At 42.4% G+C, this 21,748-nt stretch overlaps 2 protein-coding genes across 2 annotated transcripts in view; one reads left to right on the forward strand and one right to left on the reverse strand.

The window, feature by feature from the left end:
• Positions 1 to 21,748, forward strand: part of Suclg2 (succinate-CoA ligase GDP-forming subunit beta) — a 269,009-nt gene that overhangs the window by 78,785 nt on the left and 168,476 nt on the right. The window lies entirely within an intron of this gene.
• On the reverse strand, positions 5,556 to 6,799 carry LOC130872627 (glyceraldehyde-3-phosphate dehydrogenase-like). Its single transcript, XM_057766795.1, has one exon. It carries the CDS (start codon positions 6,752 to 6,754, stop codon positions 5,753 to 5,755), a length of 1,002 nt encoding a protein of 333 aa, XP_057622778.1. The 5' UTR covers positions 6,755 to 6,799; the 3' UTR covers positions 5,556 to 5,752.

Consider the following 21,748-nt stretch of genomic DNA (forward strand, 5'->3'; position numbering starts at 1 on the left):
CATGTTCTTTTAGGGGGAAGAAATAGCCTTTTTAGACTCTGCGTATTGTCAGTTTTATTTCTCGTTGACTAACACAGAGGGTGTGTGCATCAAGGTCCGACTCCTCAGACCATTTGGGGATGTTGGGTGAATAACATGGAGGTCCTGTTCACTGAGGTCCCATTATTAGTGAAGTAATCCCATCTCTTTATATAGGCAATGCTACACAGCACTCTTGGTATCTTAAATAATACACTTGGTATATGTGTTGGCTAGTCTTATGTCACCTTCACACAAGCTAGAATTATGTGAAAGGAAGGAACCTCAGCTGAGATAATGCATCCATAAGATCCAGCTATAAAGCATCTTATCAATTAGTGATTGGTGGGGGAAGGCCCAAACTATTGTGTGTAATGTCATTTCTGAGTTTTATAAGAAATCAGGTTAAGTGAGCCATAGGGAGCAGGCCAGTAAGCAGCACTCCTCCATGACTTCTGCACCAGTTCGTGGTTCCAGATCCCTGCCCTGTTTGACTTCCTGTCCTGACTTCCTTCAGTAATTACCAGTGGTATGGAAGTGTAAGTGAAATAAACGTTTCTCTCCCCAACTTGCTTTTTGTTAATGATGTTTCATCTCTGCAGCAGAAACCTTAATTAAGATAACATTTTTAGCTAAGATTTCTTTCTGAAATGGGAACTAACAAAGTGGGTATATTATAAGTAAGTATAGGAGAGATTGAAATGAAGCTGTCTTTTGAGTTCTGAGCAGTAAGTTCCCTTCCCTTCTGCGCTAGGACATTTCAGGTTCTAGGCCTGCACTCACACCACCTTCATTTCTGTCATGTGCTGCGTTTTGCAGCACATGGCACTTGCTACTGAGAAGCATATAGCCGTGGAAGGTATAACTGGTAAAACTGGTCGGTTTCTGCAGAAATTCGTCCTGCTACTTACCAGGCTGAGGTCTCAGGAAAGTTTCTTAAATTCCATGCCCTGGTTTTTCCACCTTCATAAGTAACTTGGACTGATGTTTGCATTGGAGACTTGCTGTGAGTGTCTTATTTGTATGAACCTACATCTTCTTTTAGCACAGTTAGACCCAGTGTTGAGGACCGGAGACTCCATCGTGTTCTCACTGGATGTCGGATGCTCCGTTTTTATTTCTATTATTATTTAGATGTAGATTTTCTGCTGCACTTCCTTGATTTGCAAGCCTGAGTATTTAGTTATGCGGAGAACAGGAAGTCACTGTCCTGGTGCACTGACTCTGAAGGGTCATCTGTGATTCAGTTCCGTTACTTAGTTTTTATGGTTTATTAGAATAATCTACTTAGATTATTGACTTCTGCTTGATAAGTACTTGAAAAGAACTTTTGATAATCTGAAATGCAATTGCTTTTCAAGTTCAAGTCCGTTAAAAATAAACTCTGACTCAGTTTCCACTTGTTCTGCAGTGTCAGAGTCTGTTTTCTCTGTGATGGCCTTCTGTCTGTTGCCCCCTCCTCTCTCAAGTCCTTGGCTTCCTTGTGTGCCTCAGCTTCCTGTATTCTGTTCCTGTGTTCTTGATTTATTCAAACTCTGAGATCATCCTTTCTCTGAGATGGGAAGAAAGGCTCTGGACAGACAGACTGGGAGAGCTAAACAGCCCCTTGGGGGTACTTCTTGTTCTCTTTACTACCGAAACTGACAAAGGATCAATAAACAGGCAGCACTGAGTGTATTCTGCATGCTTCCTGGAAAATTGGCCTGTGTTCTATGGCTGAAGAGCAGAGAAGGCTTTTTTTTTTTAAGTAGGCAGGTCTCTGTAGTTGCAAATATTTTCTATAAATTCTTTCCTTATTATTATTATTATCTGTTTAAAGAACATTCATACTGAATATATCACTCACGTAGTATGCCCTGGATTCAATTCATGCACTGTAGACAACCAGACAAACCATAAAAAAAAAAAAAACTCAGAATTTTTTTTTTTTTAACATCTGAAGTCATGGGCAGTGAAGTAATTTTTGATGTGAAACGTTGAACCATGGAGAAACAGTTTCAAAAGTATTTGAACTCTGTGAAGACAGTGCAATGAAAGCCTTGTCTTGTGTGACTCAGAAGCCTAGAGACGGGCCATGGGCACTGCCCAGGCCTCAGTTAATTTAGGAGATATGTGAGAAAGACATTTTTTCAAATGGTGCTTGATATATTTTTCACATAACTGCCGATGACGTGAAAGGGATTACTTTTGTTTTGCAAATGAGGAAATAGATGTAGTGAGCTTAAAGTAATTAATTAACATATTACAGTGGCAGACTAGGCCCAACACCGTGAGCCCTGAGGCGGAAGACTTTTCATGGAGAGAAGTTAAAAGGAGGAGAAATTAGCTTTAGCTCAGGGTGTTAGAACTTTCAGCCCAAAGCTAGCTGACTCTGTCATTTCTGGGCCATGGGAACAGAGTATCATGGCAAAAGGCTGTAAGAGTGAAGTTCCTTATTTCATCGTGGCCAGGAAGTAGAGGGAAAGACAGGAAGGCGGTCAGGGCCCATAGTATCACTTCCAAAGACACATGCTTGATTACCTCGGGAAGTTGCCACCATCTCCTAATAATACCATTAAATGATGATACCGGTGGATATATCAACTGATTAGGCCAGAGCCTTCATGATCCACCTACACCTGTCGGTGATTGGATTCATTAACTGGGACCAAACACATGAGTCTTTCCGGGGAAAATTTCATAATGATAAAAATATTAACAGGAAATGAATGTGTGTGGTAGGGCATATATAATCAATCCCCTCAGCCTTTAGGCTTCCTCACTCCATTGTGGAATTGAGTCAGATTGTGAGGCCAGTAGTGAGGTATCAAAGATACAAATTGAATATTGTTCCAATTAGCTTTAACTGTCAATTTGACACAATCTACAATCTCCTGAGAAGGGAGTCTTTATTTTGCATTTATTTATTTATGTGTATGGGTATTTTACCTGCATGTCCATGTGTGCACCACTTGAATGCTTGGTGCCCAAAGAGAACAGAAGGCACACAGGATGGTACTGGATCCCTTGGAACTGGAGTTTCAGATAATTATGGGTTGCCATCTATATGTTAGGAATCAAACCTGGGTCCTTTAGAACAGTTAATGCTCTTAATTACTGATTCATCTCTCCATCCAGTACTGGAGTGTATCCTGGTGTAGATGGCTCTCTTTCGTTCCTGGCTGCCCAGGCCTGAATAATCACACAGAAACTATATTAATTACAACACTGCTTAGCCTATAGCGTAGGTATATTTCTACCTAGCTCTTCCATCTTAAATTAACTATTAATTTGTATATCACCATGAGGCTGTGGCCTACCAGTAAGTTCCAGCATTTCTCTTTTTTGTCAGCTACATGACGTATACGTGACATGTCCTTGACTCCTCCTGCTTTCTCTCTCTCTCTATCTCTTTGGATTTCCTGACTGGCGTTATTCTGTCCTGCCATAGGCCAAAGCGGCTTCTTTATTAACCAATAGTAATAAAGGATATTTACAGTATACAGAAGGAAAACCCACATCGTTCTGGGAGGGGCTATAAATTAACGTAAGAAAGGATAGAAAATGAATATGTGAACAGTTATAAAGCAATATCAAAGCTATGAGGAAATCAAAAGAGTGGTGAGATAGTGAAGGGAGGGCGGGGTAGAGCGAATGCTGAGGGAGCCTATGAGGTGACATGTGACTCTGGCATATTTGTAAGAAGACAGAATGCTTGGTGGCCTCAAGGGACAGGACGGTGGTCATGAAAGCTAGGATTGTGGTTGGTCAGGTAGTAGAACGAGTTCCGGTTGTAGAGACAGATGAAGTCTAGGTCACTAGATCCTGTAAAGGGGTGTGAGTTTTGCTCTAATGAGTCTTATCACTTGTAATGGAAGAATGTTACATTCCTGCTAGAATCACTTAACAGTAGCTTATTCAAGCCTCCATTATTTTACCAGTGTTCAATGAATCCTCCTGAACTGTACGTCCTCCCTCTCTGACAGTCCTTTTGTGGTCCTTTTAAAGGTTTCTACGCATAGGTGCTCCTCCCAAGTACCGTGAAAGAGTTGGCCATGTATTTAACTATCAGGCTTTTAGTCTTCTGCTGAAAATATACGACCAAGAGCACGCTGAGCGTAAATAGAGGCCACTCTCGCTGTGGGTTATTTCAGAACTGTTCTTAGGTGCCACGTGCCTTCACCTTCACACGATTTATAGGAATGTGAGTAATGTGTTGGAGACTAACAAATCAAAATCTCATTTCAGATGTGTGACACTAATGCTGTGTTGACTTATTGTTTCATGTGTTAGATTTCTGATCATATTACTGAAACACTTTCTTGAAGCGAGTAACAGGAAGGAACATTGAAGTATCAGATATCAGCCTTCTGTCCTTTCCCACTAGCAGGAATTCACTAGGAAGTTGTTAATTGTGTTAATGCTATAGCAGACTGCCTCAGTAGAGAATGCTCAGCAGTTTGCGTTTTGTGGGTAGCAGAGAGCGTCGAGTGTTGTGATGCTTAAAAGAAAACACAAAGGCCAATTTTGGTTTATATTTATTGTTATGATTTTTTTTTTACTATTAAAGGCATTTGCTCAATAATAACCAGATGTGTAACAGAAGTGGTTGCATGAAATTTTCATTTTTATGCACCATATTGGAAATCTTAGACAAAGCGTATTGCATGTTATGGAAATTGAAATGGCCTTTCCCTGGTCTGAACAGCTGTGTGGAACAGAATGATAACATCATCTGCTGTCTCCCAGTGACCATCTGTTTTGAAAGGTTTGACAGGTAACTTATTAATTTTAAGAGGTTTGTTTTAGTGAGCTCTTGCTCTTGGTAACACTGTAAGAAGCATCCATTTTTGGACAGTGATGCGAAGCTCTTATGTTCTTCTAGCCATCGAAGGACAGATAGCATCTTTAAGAGTTTATGGATTTTTTTTTTTAAATTGAGCTATATACTTTTCTTTACTTCCCTCCCTTACTCCGCCCTCCCCTTCTGCCCTCTCCCATGGTCCCCATGTTCCCAGTTTATTCAGGAGATCTTGTCTTTTTCTACTTCCCATGTAGATTAGATCCATGTATGTCTCTCTTAGCGTCCTCGTTGCTGTCTAGGTTCTCTGGGATTGTGAATTGTAGGCTGATTTTCTTTGCTTTATGTCTAAAAGCCACTTATGAGTGAGTCCATATGATATTTGTCTTTCTGGGTCTGGGTTACCTCACTCAATATGATGTTTTCTAGATCTATCCTTTTGCCTGCAGATTTCAAGTTGTCATTTTCTTTCTTTCTTTCTTTCTTTCTTTCTTTCTTTCTTTCTTTCTTTCTTTCTTTCTTTCTTTCTTTCTTTCTTTCTTTCTTTCTTTCTTTCCGCTGTGTAGTGCTCCATTGTGTAAAGGTACCACATTTTCCTTATCCATTCTTTGGTTGAGGGGAATTCAAGTTGTTTCCAGGTTCTGGCTATGACAAACAATGCTGCTGTGAACATAACACATGTCCTTGTGGTACGATTGTACATCTTTTGGGTATATACCCAAAAGTGGTATTGCTGGATCTTTTTTTTTTTTTTGAGGGGTGCAATGAACTTTATTGATGGTATTCAAGAGAGTAGGGCTCCCTAAGCCCCTCCTGCTATTCTGGGGGTCTGGGATGGAAACTGTGAGGGAGATGCTCAGTGTCAAGGGTTGAGTTAGGACAGGGACTGCTCAGCAGCCGAGGGCCTCTCTCTTGCTGTGTCCTTGCTGGGATGGGTGGTCCAGGGTGGGCTTCTTACTCCTTGGAGGCCATGTAGGCCATGAGGTCCACCACTCTGTTGCTGTAGCCAAATTCATTGTCGTACCAGGAAATGAGCTTTACAAAGTTGTCATTGAGAGCAATGCCAGCCCCAGCATCGAAGGTGGAAGAGTGGGAGTCACTGTTAAAGTCACAGGAGACAACCTGGTCCTCAGTGTAGCCCAGGATGCCCTTTAGTGGGCCCTCGGATGCCTGCTTCACCACCTTCTTGATGTCGTCATACTTGGCAGCTTTCTCCAGGCGGCATGTCAGATCGACGACGGACACATTGGGGGTAGGAACACGGAAGGCCATGCCCGTGAGCTTCCCGTTCAGCTCTGGGATGACTTTGCCCACAGCCTTGGCAGCGCCAGTGGACGCAGGGATGATGTTCTGGGCAGCGCCACGGCCGACTTGCCACAGCTTCCCAGAGGGGCCATCCACAGTCTTCTGGGTGGCTGTGATGGCATGGACTGTGGTCATGAGTCCTTCCACGATGCCAAAGTTGTCATGGATGACCTTGGCCAAGGGGGCTAAACAGTTGGTGGTGCAGGAAGCGTTGCTGACAATCTTGAGGGAATTGTCATACTTGTCATGGTTCACACCCATCACAAACATGGGGGCATCGGCAGAAGGGGCGGAGATGATGACCCTTTTGGCCCCACCCTTCAAGTGGGCCCCAGCCTTCTCCATGGTGGTGAAGACACCGGTCGACTCCACAACATACTCGGCGCCAGCATCCCCCCATTTGATGTTGGCGGGATCTCGTTCCTGGAAGATGGTGATGGCCTTCCCGTTGATGACAAGCTTCCCATTCTCAGCCTTAACTGTGCCTTTAAACTTGCCATGGGTGGAGTCATACTGGAACATGTAGACCATGTAGTTGAGGTCGATGAAAGGGTCATTGATGGCAACAACCTCCACTTTGCCAGAAGTGAAGGCAGCCCTGGTAACCAGGCGTCCAATACGGCCAAATCCGTTCACTCCGACCTTCACCATCGTGTCTCTGGAATGAGGCTGGCACTGCACGAAAAGAAGCGGCTGTCTCTACAACAGCGAGGAGCAGAGAGCCGGTATTGCTGGATCTTGAAGAAGGTTGTTTCCTAATTTTCTGAGAAATTGCCACACTGATATCCAAAGGCTGTACCAGTTTGTACTCTCACCAGCAATGCAGACGTGTTCCCTTTACCCCACATCCTCTCCAGCTTAAGTTGTCATCAGTGTTTTTGATCTTGGCCATTCTTACAGGTGTAAGATGGAATCTCAGAGTTATTTTGATTTGCATTTCTCTGATGGCTAAGGATGTTGAGCATTTTTTTTTCAGCCATTTTAGAGTCCTCTGTTAAGAGTTGTCTGTTTAGGTCTGTACCTCATTTTTTTATTGGATTATTTGTTCTTTTGATGACAAATTTCTTGAGTTCTTTGTATATTTTGGAGATCAGCCCCTGTTTGATGTAGGGTTGGTGAAATTCTTTTTCCATTCTGTAGGCTGCTGTTTTGTCTTGTTGACTTTTACTTTACAGAAGCTTTTCAGTTTCAGGAGGTCCCATTTATTAATTGTTTCTCTCAGTGTCTGTGCTGCTGGGGTTATATTTAGGAAGTGGTCTCCTATGCCAACACGTTCAAGTGTACTTCCCACTTTCTCTTCTATAAGGTTTAGTGTGGCTGTCTTTATGTTGAGGTCTTTGATCTATTTGGGCTTGAGTTTTGTGCATGGTGATAGATATGGATCTATTTTTATTTTTCTACATGTTGATATCCAGTTATGCCAGCACTATCTGTTGAATATGCTTTCTTTTTTTCCATTTTATATTTTTTGCTTTTTTGTCAAAATTCAGGTGTTCATAGATGTGTGGATTGATATCTGGGCCATTGATTTGGTTCCACTGGTCCTCCTGTCTGTTTTTATGCCAATACCAGGTTCTTTTCCGTACTGTAGCTTTGTAGTCATGTTTGAAGTCAGGGATTGTGATGTCTCTAGAAGTTCTTTTATTGTACAAGATTGTTTTGGCTATCCTAGACTTTTTGCTTTTCAATGTGAAGTTAATTATTGCTCTTTCGAGGTCTGTGAAGAATTTTGCTGGGATTTTGACTGGCATAATTGAGCTGAATCTGTAGATTGCTTTTGGTAAGATTGTCATCTTTACTATGTTAATTCTACCTACCCAAGAACATGAAAGATCTTTCCATTTTCTTGCATCTTCTTTAATTTCTTTCTTCAAAGATTTAAAGTTCTTGTCATACAGGTCTTCCACTTGTACGTTTTCAAGTTACTCTGAGATGTTTCATGCTATTTGTGACTATTGTGACGGATGATGTTTCTCTGTTTTCTTTTTCCCCACATTTATCATCTGTGTAAAGGACAGCTACTGTTTTTCCTTTTCAGTTTTTCTTTTGTCCTACTACATTATTGAAGGTGTTTATGAGTTGTAGAAATTCCATGGTAGAACTTTTGGGGTCACTTATGCAAACTTTCATATCATCAACAAGTAGTGTGAGTTTGACTCCTCCTCCTCCTTCCCCTTCTCCTCTTCCTCCTTCTCCTTCTCTTCCTCCTCCTCCTCCTCCTCCTCCTTTCTCGGTTTTTTGAGACAAGGTTTCTTGGTAGCTTTGGTGCCTGTCCTGGAACTAGCTCTTGTAGATCAAGCTGGCCTCAAACTCACAGAGACCTACCTTCCTCTGCTTCCCAAGTGCTGGGATTAGAGGCCTGTGCCACCACTGACTGGTGTTTGACTTCTTTTTTTCTGATTTGTATCCCCCTTAATCTCAGAGTTTATATTTTAAACTGGGAGTAGTGGTGCTTTGCTGTGCTCCTTGTCCTTGGGAGATGGAAGCAGGGGAATGCATGGTTGTCTTTCTTAAGCAGCTTTGGGGCTAGCCTGCATGCCTTAAGATCCTGTCTCAGCATGTGGTGGTGTGGGTAGAGTACTTGCCTAGTTTGCAAAGGCCTGAGTTGGATGCCCAACACCACCTATAATCCCTGTAATTAGGAGTTGGACATAGGGAGAGCTGGGGTTCATGGCCAGCATTGGCTATATATCAAGTGTGTTGAGGCTTGGCTGAATGGGACAATATCTTAAAAAAAACAAAAACAAGCAAACATACCCCTCCCATCCATCCTTTTTTTTTTCTTTCCTATTTTAAATGGACAAAGGTGCTTCCAAGGCAGGATACTGAAGTGTATGCATTAGTGACACCTTTGAAAGTCATTCCTTTTGTTTTGGGCCAGATTTAGTAATATTAGGTATATAAGTAAGAAGTAATTTACTTAATTTTTTTTAAATCACTTCATGTTTTTTTTCTGTTGTCTTTCTCTCCTTGGTTTTTGTTATCTACCTGTTTATCTGTCTGTCTATTGACATAGGGACTTACTAAGTTGTCTATGTTGTTCTCAAAATGACTATGGGAGCCATATAAATCTTGAACTTGTGATATTCCTACTTTAGCCTCCCTAGTAGCTGGGACTGCAGGCCTGTGCCACCATGCTAGTTTTTGCTTGCCTTTTTAATACAAAAGTTAAGCATACCAAATAAGCATGGAACTCCTCTCAAACTCTCTCCTCCTCCAGTCCAGCTGTCACTGCACTTTCCAAGGGTCCTCCTGGCATCTCCTCACACTTGGAAGAGATGTCAGCCTTTCTTCACATTCATTTTTCACTTTTAAGGCTCCACTGAATTACGCAGGCAGAATGCAGAACAGAAAGAAATGCCATGTTATTATGCTGACTGCAGATACACTGTGGGAATTCGCTATGATAGGCCCTTACTCATGTCTTAATACTTTATTTATTCCTGTGTTCCTTGCAAGGCAGCTTGGCCTTGTTTCTCTCCAGGTAGATCAGATGGTTGGAAATAGCGCTACCTGTTTTCATTTGGGAAACTTAAATGTTCTTAAGATGAGTGATCGTGCTGAGTGAAGAGAGTGGAATGTCATCACTTCTCTCTGCCTCTCAGTCACCAGGCGCTACTAGGAGGCTTCATCATTTCTAGCTGCGTCCCCAGTCTGTAAGATAAGGGTTATAGCATTTTCTTTTCTTGTTCACTGGAGTAGCAGTAGAATGAATGAATTCTGTATGTTTTATTGGAAGGCGCTTGCTGATTGTGACTTTTCAGAGGTCAAGACTTAATAAATTAGAAACACGTTTAATTATTGTCTCCAGTGTGCTGAGACTGCTTATGTTGGCAAGGTGACAGTTATGGGGTGCTTAAAATCTGTGACCAAAGAAAATGGGAACCCCCTCCCATGAGGGAATAACTGCTCCTGGATCTGGGAGTCAGGCTGCCTTGGATCAAATCCTGTTCCCACCACCTTGTCAAGTTAATTATGTCTTTGAAACTAGTTAATGTCAGATTTTGCATTTGAACCTAAGCCTGTCTGAGCTTCTTCCCCATCTATCAGACAAAACTAAAATAGCCAGAGTATGTTCTAGAATGTCGAACATTTGAGAGGCTCAACCAATGGAGCATATAAAAACAGGAGAATCCATAGACACCCTTAATGTCTTAAAGAGGCTTCCCACGGGATCAGGAGCACCCCAGACATTGAGAACAGCATTTTAATTGGCTGCCTGAGGATTGAATTGGTGTATTGACTTTTACTGCAAAACTTGCTTATTTCCAATTGCTCAAAATCAATAAATCTCATTAATCTCTCTCCCATTCCTGTTCTTTCTTTTCTCTTCCCCCCTCTTCAGCCCCCTTCTTTCCCCCTCCCTCCCTTCTTCCCTTTCCCTTCTCCCTTCTTTTCTTTTTTCTTGTGTGTGTGTGTTCATGTGTATAAGTATGAGCACACATGTGTCTGTGTGCATGGAAGTCAGAAGACAATCTTGGGTGTTAGTTTTTGCCTTTTACTTTATTTGAGGCTGGGTCTCTTGTCTGTAGCTATCTGAACCAGACTAGCCCTCTTTACCTTCTCCTTGTCTTCCCTTTCAAATATGTCATTGCAGAAAGAGAATTCTGTTACATGTAGGCTTTAGAGTTTATTGAGTATCCAGTGCCTTTCCGTGGTTTCCGGGTCTTGGTAGTGGTGTTCTTGCTTCTGTCCTGTGGATATCGGCTGGGAGATTTGGTTCAGTAGCTTAAACCTCTGTGGAAGTCATCGAGAATTACAAGCAAGAAGAATGTTTTTTCTTCTTTATAGAAAAAAAAAACAACAAACAAAAACTGGCTTAAGAAATAGAAATCATAAGTTTCTTTTGGTAACCCATTGCAATTTATTTAGCTCCTTCTGTTGTTATGATAATATATGCTAATTTTTTCTAATTTAGGTAAGGATTGGTTGAAGTTGGTATAGTTTTTTTTTTATTTTTAAAATCTGTTTTATTGTCTTTAATAAAAATAAGAGGCTGGGGCATGCCTTTAATCCTAGCACTTAGGAGGCGGAAGCCAGAGGCTCTCTACAAGTCTGAGTCCAGTCTGGTCTACAACAGAGAGCTCTGAACTAGCCCAGGGATACACAGTGAGACCCTGTCTCAAACAACGACAAGAAAACAAGACAATAAAAACCCTAGCATTAAAAACACGTAGGCCAACTCCTTTCATTAGGTCTTCATTCCCTTATGAATTCTTCCTATCCCAGAATGTTCATGTTAAATGGATTTGTGGGTTTTCCCCTTACTGTGGGAGCCTCTGCTGCGGATCTAAGAGGGCAAGGGAAGACACTGACGAGCTATTGAAACATTTCCACATGGTTGGTGGCCATCCAAAACGGTGTTCTCCGGAGGGTGTCCATGACACACTGTTCTGGTGAAGCGGCAGAGAGACAATTCCCAGGCGACGGTGGGGCTGGAAGTGATGTGACGTTTGTACGTGATGAGATACTCATTTCTCAAATAAAAAAGATCCATGAGGAGAAGAATTATGACTACTACTTACAACAACTTTTCATAAACATCCCCAGGTTCCAGGCACAGGACAAAAGACGTGACTCACCCTTCACGGAGGGCGGCACAGCCAGGGAAGTGGCCCTGGGGAGGATTGCTTCCGCAATCATGACTCAGGGTGACTCTCCAGAGGTCTGTAGGAAGCTGATAATAGGGCATTTTGCTGGAGGGTCGCTGGTGAAAATCTAAGTTTTGAAGAGGATTTCCTCAGTTAAAAATGTCTCATTTCCAGATCTTGCCTTGAATTTTTACAGATCCACGACTAGAAAGACTTCAGGCTTGAAATGACAGACATCAAATTGACTTGTTTGCCACTGCACCTCAAGATGGGATAGTTCTTGAGAGTGTGGCTTGGAGTCTCCTTCCTGTTGTTGCTCTCTCTCTCTCTCTCTCTCTCTCTCTCTCTCTCTCTCTCTCTCTCTCTCTCTAATAAGGCGGTGCTTGTGGTGGTAGGAGCGACCCCAGGGAGAAGGCATTTCATATGGTGGTTGTGCACTTAGTTCTTAGACTTCCTCAGCTTCTTGTCACCTGCTAGCAGCTGCAGACAAATGATGGAGTATTCTTGTTCTGACAAATGCCCCTTGTCTGATCTCTAGATATTATCAGCTTGGATCCTTTTACCATGTGACCATTTTTTGTTAATCATTCTTTTTCTCCATAGTGGAGAAAAAGGAACTGAGAGGAGTGTTGGCTGCTTTGATCTTATCTCTTCCATGGGCAAGGCCAGGTTAGATCAGAGCTAGCTCAAGAGAGAGCCAGCTCCCAGTAGTGTGAGCCTAATGCTAAGGGATCTATTGGAAGGCTCCAGGCGGGCATGTGCCTTGTGTAGTCAGGTGACATTTAGGTCATTATAGCAGGAATAGGCTACTGGGCAAGAGGGTGGAGTGAAGTTAGGTTGGGGCCTGGGGAACAGAAATTGGGTAGGGCTTTGTGTGCACTCAGTGCGAATATATAGGCCATAAGTTAACGTGAAAAGGGAAAACATTTTCAGACATATTTGTTTTCTAATTTGAAGAAGCTAGTTATGTTTGTATGTCACAAACTTACCCCCATCCGATGTACATTTCTGTGACCTGCAATAAATGCCAAGTTATTTCATCCTCACCATTGTCCTGTTTTAGAGCAGTGTACTTCCCACGAAAATCCCTCATGACTGCTTACTGCTAATTTTGCTATCACCCTGTCCCAGACTACTACGATGTGCTTTCTGTCCTTATTGGTGTGTCTTTCCTTCTCCACTCTCCGTGCCCTCCCCCCGTTCCTCATTTTTTTTTTTTCTTCTTTCCACTCCTGCTTTTTGAGACAGGGTCTTGTAACTGACTCAGATCTGTCTTTATGCTTCTACCTTACAAATGGGGCAGTGTACTGTGTGCTGCTTATTACGTGGGCCAGGCTTTTGCTCAGTGTCGTAAAACCTGTGGCCCTGTGTCTGGATCTTTCTCCTAATGTGATGCTGCTGAGGTTCATGTTGTTGAATGTATCAGTCAGTTCTTTATGTTGTTGAATGGCATATGGTTGTATTGACAGAGTACATTTTTATCCATCTCCCATTTGGTGGATATTTATGTTTTTCTGAATTTTCAGTGTTTATGATTAATCCTGCTATGAAGGTAAATGTTTGAGATTTATAAAAGAAAAATTACTCTAACATTATTTTTTAAATTGTGTGTTTTTGTGTTTCAGTTTGTGTATGTGTGTACAGTTGCCCTCTTAGGCAGAAGAGGGTGTCAGATCCCTTTGTTCTGGAGTTATAGGCAGCTGCCCTAGGTGGGTGCTGGGAATTGAACTACTGTCTGGAAGAACAGTACATGCTCTTAAGTGCCGTGCTATCTTTTCAGTCCTGAGTTGTTATGCAGGATATACTTTTATTTCTTTTGGGTATTGTGATAGGCAAAATTTCGCTCTCAAGACTTTTGTTGCTGGTATTACACCTGTGAATATGTACTATTGTGTATTCAAAAGAACTTTGCAGATGTAGTTTTGATATAGATGTAACTTTGCAGAGGTTACTAATCGGTTGACCTTGAGGTTGGAAGATTACCCTGGACTAACTAAGGGGAGCCAGTGTGATTTCAGGAGCAGATGAGGAATTCAGGGACATGTAGAAATCGTAAAGGAGGAGAGCCAGAGTAGAGTGTGGTGTGCCATGCTGACTTCAGGACGTGGAGACCTCAGTCCCCAGAGTAGAGTGTGATGTGCCCCGCTGAATTCAGCACGTGGAGATCTCAGTCCCCAGAGTAGAGTGTGGTGTGCCACGCTGACTTCAGGACGTGGAGACCTCAGTCCCCAGAGTAGAGTGTGGTGTGCCACGCTGACTTCAGGACGTGGAGACCTCAGTCCCCAGAGTAGAGTGTGGTGTGCCACGCTGACTTCAGGATGTGGAGACCTCAGTCCCCAGAGGAGAGTGTGGTGTGCCCCGCTGCACGTGGAGATCTCAGTCCCCAGAGTAGAGTGTGGTATGCCACGCTGATTTCAGGACTTGGAGACCTCAGTCCCTAGAGTTGAATACGGTGTGCCACGCTGACTTCAGGACATGGAGACCTCAGTCCCCAGGGTAGAGTGCAGTGTGCCATGCTGACTTCAGCACATGGAGACCTCAGTCCCACAGTCGAAGGAACACAATACTTTCAGTACTTGTGAGCTGGAAAGAGGACTGTGAATCCCAAATGAGAATTAAAGTCCTAGCTCGTAGCTTGATTTAGCCTATACAGATTGTCAAGCAAAATATTCCCCCACTTTGTGCCTAACTTCTGACCTTTACCCATTGTGAGTTTTAGTGCAGTTTTAAGCCATACAGCTTCCGGTCATTTGTTATAGCAGCAAAAGTGAAAAGTTCAGACAGACTCTTCTGGGAATAGTGATAAATTTGCACTTGTAGAAGCCTTGCACTAATTTGAGCAGAGAGCTAACATTTCAGACCTACTTGGTTGTGTTCCAACCAGCCTGTGAGGAGCCAGAGCAGAAGCAGGGAGAGCAGTGGGCAAGGCTTGCCAGGTAGTGATGTTCTGACCAGGGTGCAGTCAGGACAGGAGAGATGTGGCGTGGTGGGCAGTGACATGGCAGCAGGCGACATGGTGGACAGTGATGGTCATGTATAAGAGCCATTGGTAAATGCATAACCCAAACCGGTGGGTTTTAGGTGGAAGCTGAAGAAGAGGTTTGTAATTGACTTCGGGGATGAAAGGTAGCGACTATATGGTATTTTCTGCTTTATCAGTGCATATAATTAACCTGCAGAGACAATCTAACTACTAGTGAGAGTTCGTGGGAATATGACAGAAGGAACTAATCATAAATGGATAAACTCAGAGTGGCTTTGTGGCAAAATCGAAGGTGGGGTTTAGGGAGGGGCAGGGAATGGCACTCTATGTAAATGTGTTAAAAATGAGGTGTACATGTATGTGATGCTTTCTGCAAACTTTCTTTAGTACTTTCTGAACATAGAGCTCCCAAATGACCGAAGAACAGATTTGGTTGATGATGTGAGAAATAGCAGTAGTCCTTAATATCCATCCTCTTTTGGTTAACATCTTAATATGTAGCAAAGACTTGCCCTGAACTCTTGATCCCCCTGCCTCTACTTCCCCAGTTCTAGGCCCATAGGTGTGCACCCCTATATTTGACCTTTCTGATTTGAGTATTACACGTTATAATGTAGTACTTCAGGGCTGGAGGAATGGCTCTGCATGTAAGACATTTGCTGCTCTTAGAGGCCACAAGTTCAGATTTCTGCACACTCATCAGGAGGATTTCATATCTGCCTGTACCTCCAACTCAAGCTGCTTTCTTTTGGCCTATGTGGGCACCCAACCACACATGGCAATACACATGTACACATAAATGAATAATAAATATTTAAAAGTTTAGTTCTTCACATTTTAAAAATAAATAAAAATTGTTTTTGATTATTCTCTCTCTCTCTATATTATATATGTATACACATATAATTAGTTGTGGAATATTATTTTAAAGTGTGTTACATTTGTTTATGCTGCAGAACATTTGCTTAATAATGTAAAGATGTGTTGTTTTTTTTAAGGATGCATTTGTTTAACTCTGTGAAGCTGCATTACTTTGCCTGTCTAAAACACCTGATGGTCTAATAAGGAGCTGAACAGCCAATAGTGAGGCAGGAGAAAGGATAGGTGGGGCTGGCAGGCAGGGAGTATAAATAGAAAGAGAAACAAGGGGAAGGAGGAGCAAGAGAACAAGGAGAGGAGGACATCAGGAGCCAGCCACACAGCTACACAGCCAGCCAATGATAAAGAAGTAAAGAAAGGTTTACAGAAGTAGACAAAGGAAAAAGCCCAGAGACAAAAGGTAGATGGGATAATGTAAGTTAAGAAATTTTAGCAACAAAGAAGCCAAGAAAAGGCCAGGCGTTTATAATTAAGAATAAGCTTCCATGTGTAATTTTTGGGGTTAGGGGGAGCTACATGTATGGCTTCCAAAAGAGCTAAAGAATAAAGGCAAAAAAGTAGAGTCTAAAAAACAACCAACAACATTTTGGCATTCTAACATGGAGCTTGAGTAAAGGAAAAACCAGCAACGGTTAGTCTTACTATGTAGCTCAGGCTGATCTAGAGCTCCCTGTATAGCTCAGGCTGGCCCTGAGATCACAGACATTTTGTCCCTGCCTCCTGAGTGCTGGTATTAAAGGCATGGGCCACGACCTCCATCCATTTCTACATCTAAAAGCCTAACTGTTCTATATTGGTAGACTTTATTCTTGCCGTTTGAAACCTACCGGCAAGCTTCCCAATACCTCTGGATCTTTATAGTCATTGTTCTCTCCTCTGGTTCGTTAGTGCGCACATTCCCTTATTAGATAGTGCTCCATGAAGCCTCTCTGTCATTCTGTGTTTGAGTTGGGCATCTTTTTGGGATGCTGCTGTGTGGTCAGTTCACATTCATAACTTTTATCTTTGTCTACTTTTCTTCTGCTTTCCTAACTGCTGTTTGAACTTCAGAAGATCGAGGCTCTGCATTTCTTCTTTAATATAAAGAACTTGTCATGGAGAAATGCTTAGTAAATGTTCATTGGGTTAAATCAAAGGGGCACTGCTGTCACTTGAGTGTTCACCCTCCTCTTTTAGAAAATGCTGAATTTTTACTTTCTTGAAAAAGTCTCTTGTGTCTGGAGAAAGTCACTTCCTATTGGCAGGTTTTCTCACCCTTTTTACAAATCCTGGCAGAAGGGACTTCATTTTGTTGCACACAGATGTGTGGTCACTTCTGGTCAGCACTGTTTTCAGGGTAAAGACACAGCTGTGTGTAAAGCACGTTTGGCCTTGTGCCTTCTTGGCTACATTCCTGAAATTTTCTCTTGAGAAATGAGTACCATGGGAACATCCGAAGGAGGTGTTATCCAGCATTTTTATGCCTTAGTAACACGACACCGCTCCCACCCCCACCTGCCAACAACCCCTGCTGCATTCACACACAGGGATGTGTGTTCACTGCATATCCAAGGGTGTAGAGGATAAAATTCCCTTCAGAAGTTACTTGGCTGTATGTGCAAGGAACCATGAAGGTGAGGAGAGCCTTGTTTTCAGCTTCTCAAACTCAAGCAAATATACAGGTCGTAGTTAGAGAGGGTCTTGCTCAGGCTTCCCAGAAGTTCTTGCAAACAGTTCAATTTTATTTGACATTTATTGGGTCATACTTGACATTTCCGAGCACAGTAGACATCTTTTCTTTCTGACAACTCAGTTGTGAAGCTGTGATTGACACTACTATAATGTTAAGCTCAGCTTGCTTCGGAATCAGGCAGTGGTGTTGGAGGATGAGCCACCTCCCAATTCTGCGGTCCATAGATAACAAACATTCTTACCCAGGAGGAGAGGTTAAACAAAAGATGGTCTCTGGTCAACTGGGGTCTCAAGCTCTGGGTCTGAGCACAACTTTGGCCTGTCTGTACTCCTGAGTGAGGAGGTCCTCAGCATGGTAAACCACATGCAGCCACTTTAAACTTCACGCAGACAGACAGACAGACAGACAGACAAACAGACAGAAACACACACATATCCAAGCAATCAAGTTGGTTGGAGATTTTTCTCAAAAATAAGTATAGGAAAGATCAGCTGGAATCTAATTCAGAACACAGTCAACCTTTTCAGTTTTGTAACCTTCAAACGTGCCTTTGAATGTAAAAGTACTTACACAGAGCTACATAATATACTCATAATGTACCTACTGGGGCTCTCTTTATTATTCAGTGTGTGTGTGTGTGTGTGTGTGTGTGTGTGTGTGTGTGTGCGCGCGCGCGGGCACGTATGCATATATAAACATATGCAAAGTTGTTATCAGTTACACCTGACCTTATTTAGTCAATGGTGTAGGATACTTGCATTTTGCCTCTATTATAAACAATACCCTATGAATCATCTTGGTCTAGAGGCTCTTATTCTACTTATAACAGTTATACTGGCTAGTTTTATGTCGATTTGCACAAGCTAGAGTCATCAGAGGATGAACCTCAATTGAGAAAATGTCTCCATAAGATCAAGCTGTAGGCAAGCCTGTAGGACATTTTCTTAATTAGTTATAGATGTGGGAGGGCTTAGTCTGTTGTGGGTGGTGCCATCCCTAGGCTGTTTTTCTGGGTTCTATAAGAAGGCAGACTGGGTATGCTATGGGAAGCAAGGCAGAAAGCAGCACTCTTTCTGCCTGGCCTCTTCATCAGTTCCCACCTTCAGGTTCTTGCCCTGTATCAGTTCCTGCTCTCACTGCTTTTGATGATGGACTGCTATATGGAACTGTGAGTGAAATAAACCCTTTCTTCCCCAGGTTGCTTTTGGTCATGGTGTTTTGTCACAGTAGTAGGAACCCTAATTTAGACAGTAGTAGTGCTACAGGAGTGACATGCTGGCTGCTGAGTGCCTGAATGGAAAGCCATCTGATTCTTCCATCCCTTGAAGACTGTAGCAGTGCATGTTCATAATCATAGCCAATGACTCAGTGACTCCCAACTTTAGTGACTAAGCCTGTTTTCCTATACAAAGTTGTGTTTCGGAGATCTGGAGTTTTTAACCCAAATAGCCATTTCACTGTTAAGAATACTACTAATCCATGCTGCGTTCTATTATGGTAGTGATTCTCAACCTGTGGGTCATGACCCTGGGGGATTTGAATGACCCTTTCATAGGGGTCACATATCAGATATATTACAATTCTTAACAGTAGCAAAATTGCAGTTATGAAGTATCTATCAGTTGAGATAATTGTATGGTCAGGGGTCACCACAACATGAGGAACTGTATTAAAGGGTCACAGCATTAGGGAGGTTGAGAAACACTCTATTATAGACCTTTATAGATTTTTTAAACTATTATTTATTTTGGAGCTGAATATTGCACCCTACATCTTCCTCATATTCAATGTACACTTGGTTACTGAGCTATACTCCAGCCCTGTTACAGAGTTTACATTACATTCTTTAAGACCCAGAGTACTGCTTTATTTTAACCCTTCTTGTACCTCTATGTTCGTTCTATAAGCTCCTCAAGGACTTGGGCAGCTTTCCTTATATCGAGCCTGTTACCTAAAGCAATTGGTATGAGACTGTAAACAAAAGTCCAATGGCTTTTTTAGTGGAGGAAATTTCAGTTTATTTTGCATGTAAATGTCCCCAATTCCTATGTATGGGCATTTTCCCAAGTGCTTCTTTTGTTGCTGTTGTTTTATAGACTCTTGGATAATTTCATACATGTATATAGTGTGTCTCTTCTATCCTGTCCACCTCTAATTTCCCCTTCTCACTTCCTAGGACACCTTCCGACATGACTCCTCCCATCTTCCTTTTTTTTCATGTATTAGCCTTTCCTTCCTTCCCATCTTCTCTCTCTTCTTCCTTTCTTTCACCTCGTCCTCCTCTTATCAACCTACTGAATCCAGTTAGAGCTGCCTGCTGGAATGTTAAATGGTTTTGCTGCATTGATCTTGCGCAGGTAAGCACAGCTGCAGTGAGTTCAGGGAGCAATGGTCATGTCGTGTTCAGAACATGGCATTTCGTAGCATTTCTCCTTGTGCTCTGGCTCTTACATTCTTTCCTTTCCCTCCTCTGAGATCTGCCCTGATCCTTGGTGCAGATGTAGCTGTAATGGTTAAGAATTTAACAGTCCCATATCCTGAGCACTTTGTCTAGTTAGGAATCATTGTACTAAGTGTTGTCCACTAAAGAAAGATGCTTCTCTGACCACGGGTGAGGACAGCACTAACCCCTGAGTATAAATATGACTATTTAGAGGGCAGGTGGACAGCATTCCCAGATAGCAAAACAGTAAAACAGCAGGTTCCCCTCTGGGGCCCACGATCCCAGTTCATGGGCTTTTTACCGGGACTACAGTGCCAGGCATGGATTCCTTTCTATGGAGCAAGCTTCATGTCTCATCAGAAGGTGATTGTTTACCCTATAACCTTTGTGCCACTGTTGTGCCAGTGGATATATCTGTCAGGTTGGTGTTCAGGGTTCCCCACTGCATGTTACTGATGACTTTTCTCCTCTATCAGTCTACATAGCACCTTCTGGCACTATAAAAAAGCTAGCTATCAGAAAAGGAGTTTGTAGATAAGTTCCAGATGATTTTTCTATGTTTTGTAACCAGTGTGCTGTGTCTTCGGCAATAGGATTTTTGTCATAGTGGACAACCAAAAGCAGTGGCAACAGCCTGTTTTGTTTAGGGGTCCTCTGGGGCCCCTTTGACCAATAACTCAGAAAAAGTTCCCCACATTTGGCATTTTGATTTCTTCTGGGGGAAGCATTGGCCTGTGTTTTTACTTCTAAAAAACCTGCACTTGATAATTAGCTTACAAAATAGTGAGGTTTTTTTTTTTTTTTTTTTTTTTTTTTTGGTTTTTCGAGACAGGGTTTCTCTGTGGTTTTGGAGCCTGTCCTTGAACTAGCTCTTGTAGACCAGGCTGGTTTCGAACTCACAGAGATCCGCCTGCCTCTGCCTCCCAAGTGCTGGGATTAAAGGCGTGCGCCACTACCGCCCGGCAAAATAGTGGGTTTCTATAGGGTTTATATATCTAGTTAAGTGGGGCCCTACTTCTCCTTCCCTCCTCTTTTATAAATAAACAAACAAATATATAAATATCATATTTTTCTACATTGTTCTGCTTGCTTTCTCATGTTTTATGCTTGGCATTTTAGCAAAATATCTTTTTTTTCAAATGTTTATTTATTATGTATACAATGTTTTGTCTGTGTGTGTGCCTGCAGGCCAGAAGAGGGCACCAGACCTCATTATAGGTGGTTGTGAGCCACCATGTGGTTGCTGGGAATTGAACTCAGGACCTTTGGAAAAGCAGGCAATGCTCTTAAGCACTGAGCCATCTCTCCAGCCCAGCCAAATATCTTTTATGTATTCAAGTGTACTTCATCTTCTATCATCTGTTAGCATATTTTTATGCCGTTCTGGAGAACTCATTCTTCCTAAGACTTTTAACCTTTGAGAATCTATAGGTCTTTAATATACACCAAGTACCTGTTGAGTTTTATTTCAGAAGTTGGTGGTTATATTGCAGCTTGTGCAGTGTACCTGAACACAACAGAAAATGAAATAAAACATAGGCGCAGGACTGATTTTTTGGTTTTGTCTTGTTTTGTTTTTGGAGGCAGGGTTTCTCTGTAGCTTTGGAGCCTGTCCTGGAACTAGCTCTTGTAGACCAGGCTGGCCTCGAACTCAGAGAGTGATGGAGGAGGGTCATCTGTATGTGTTACTTTCATTGGTTAATAAAGAAACTGCCTTGGCTTTTTGATAGGGCAGGATTTAGATAGGTGGAGAAGACAGAACAGAATGCTGGGAGAAAGAAGGCAGTGAGGCAGTCGCAATGAAGCTCTGGCCCAAGATGGACGCAGGCTAGAATCTTCCCAGTAAGTTACCACCTCGTGGTGCTACACACATTAATAGAAATGGGTTAATCAAGATGTGAGAGTTAGCCATTAAGAGGCTAGAGCTAATGGGCCAAGCAGTGTTTAAATGAATACAATTTGTGTGTTGTTATTTCGGGTGTAAAGCTAACCATGTGGGAGCCGGGCCGGATGAAAAGCAGGCCTGCTCGCCTCATCACTACAAGAGAGTTCTGTCTCTGCCTCCCTAGTGCTGGTA

Source organism: Chionomys nivalis, chromosome 1 (genome assembly GCF_950005125.1).
Source record: "Chionomys nivalis chromosome 1, mChiNiv1.1, whole genome shotgun sequence".
In the NCBI taxonomy this organism is placed as follows: Eukaryota; Metazoa; Chordata; class Mammalia; order Rodentia; family Cricetidae; genus Chionomys; species Chionomys nivalis.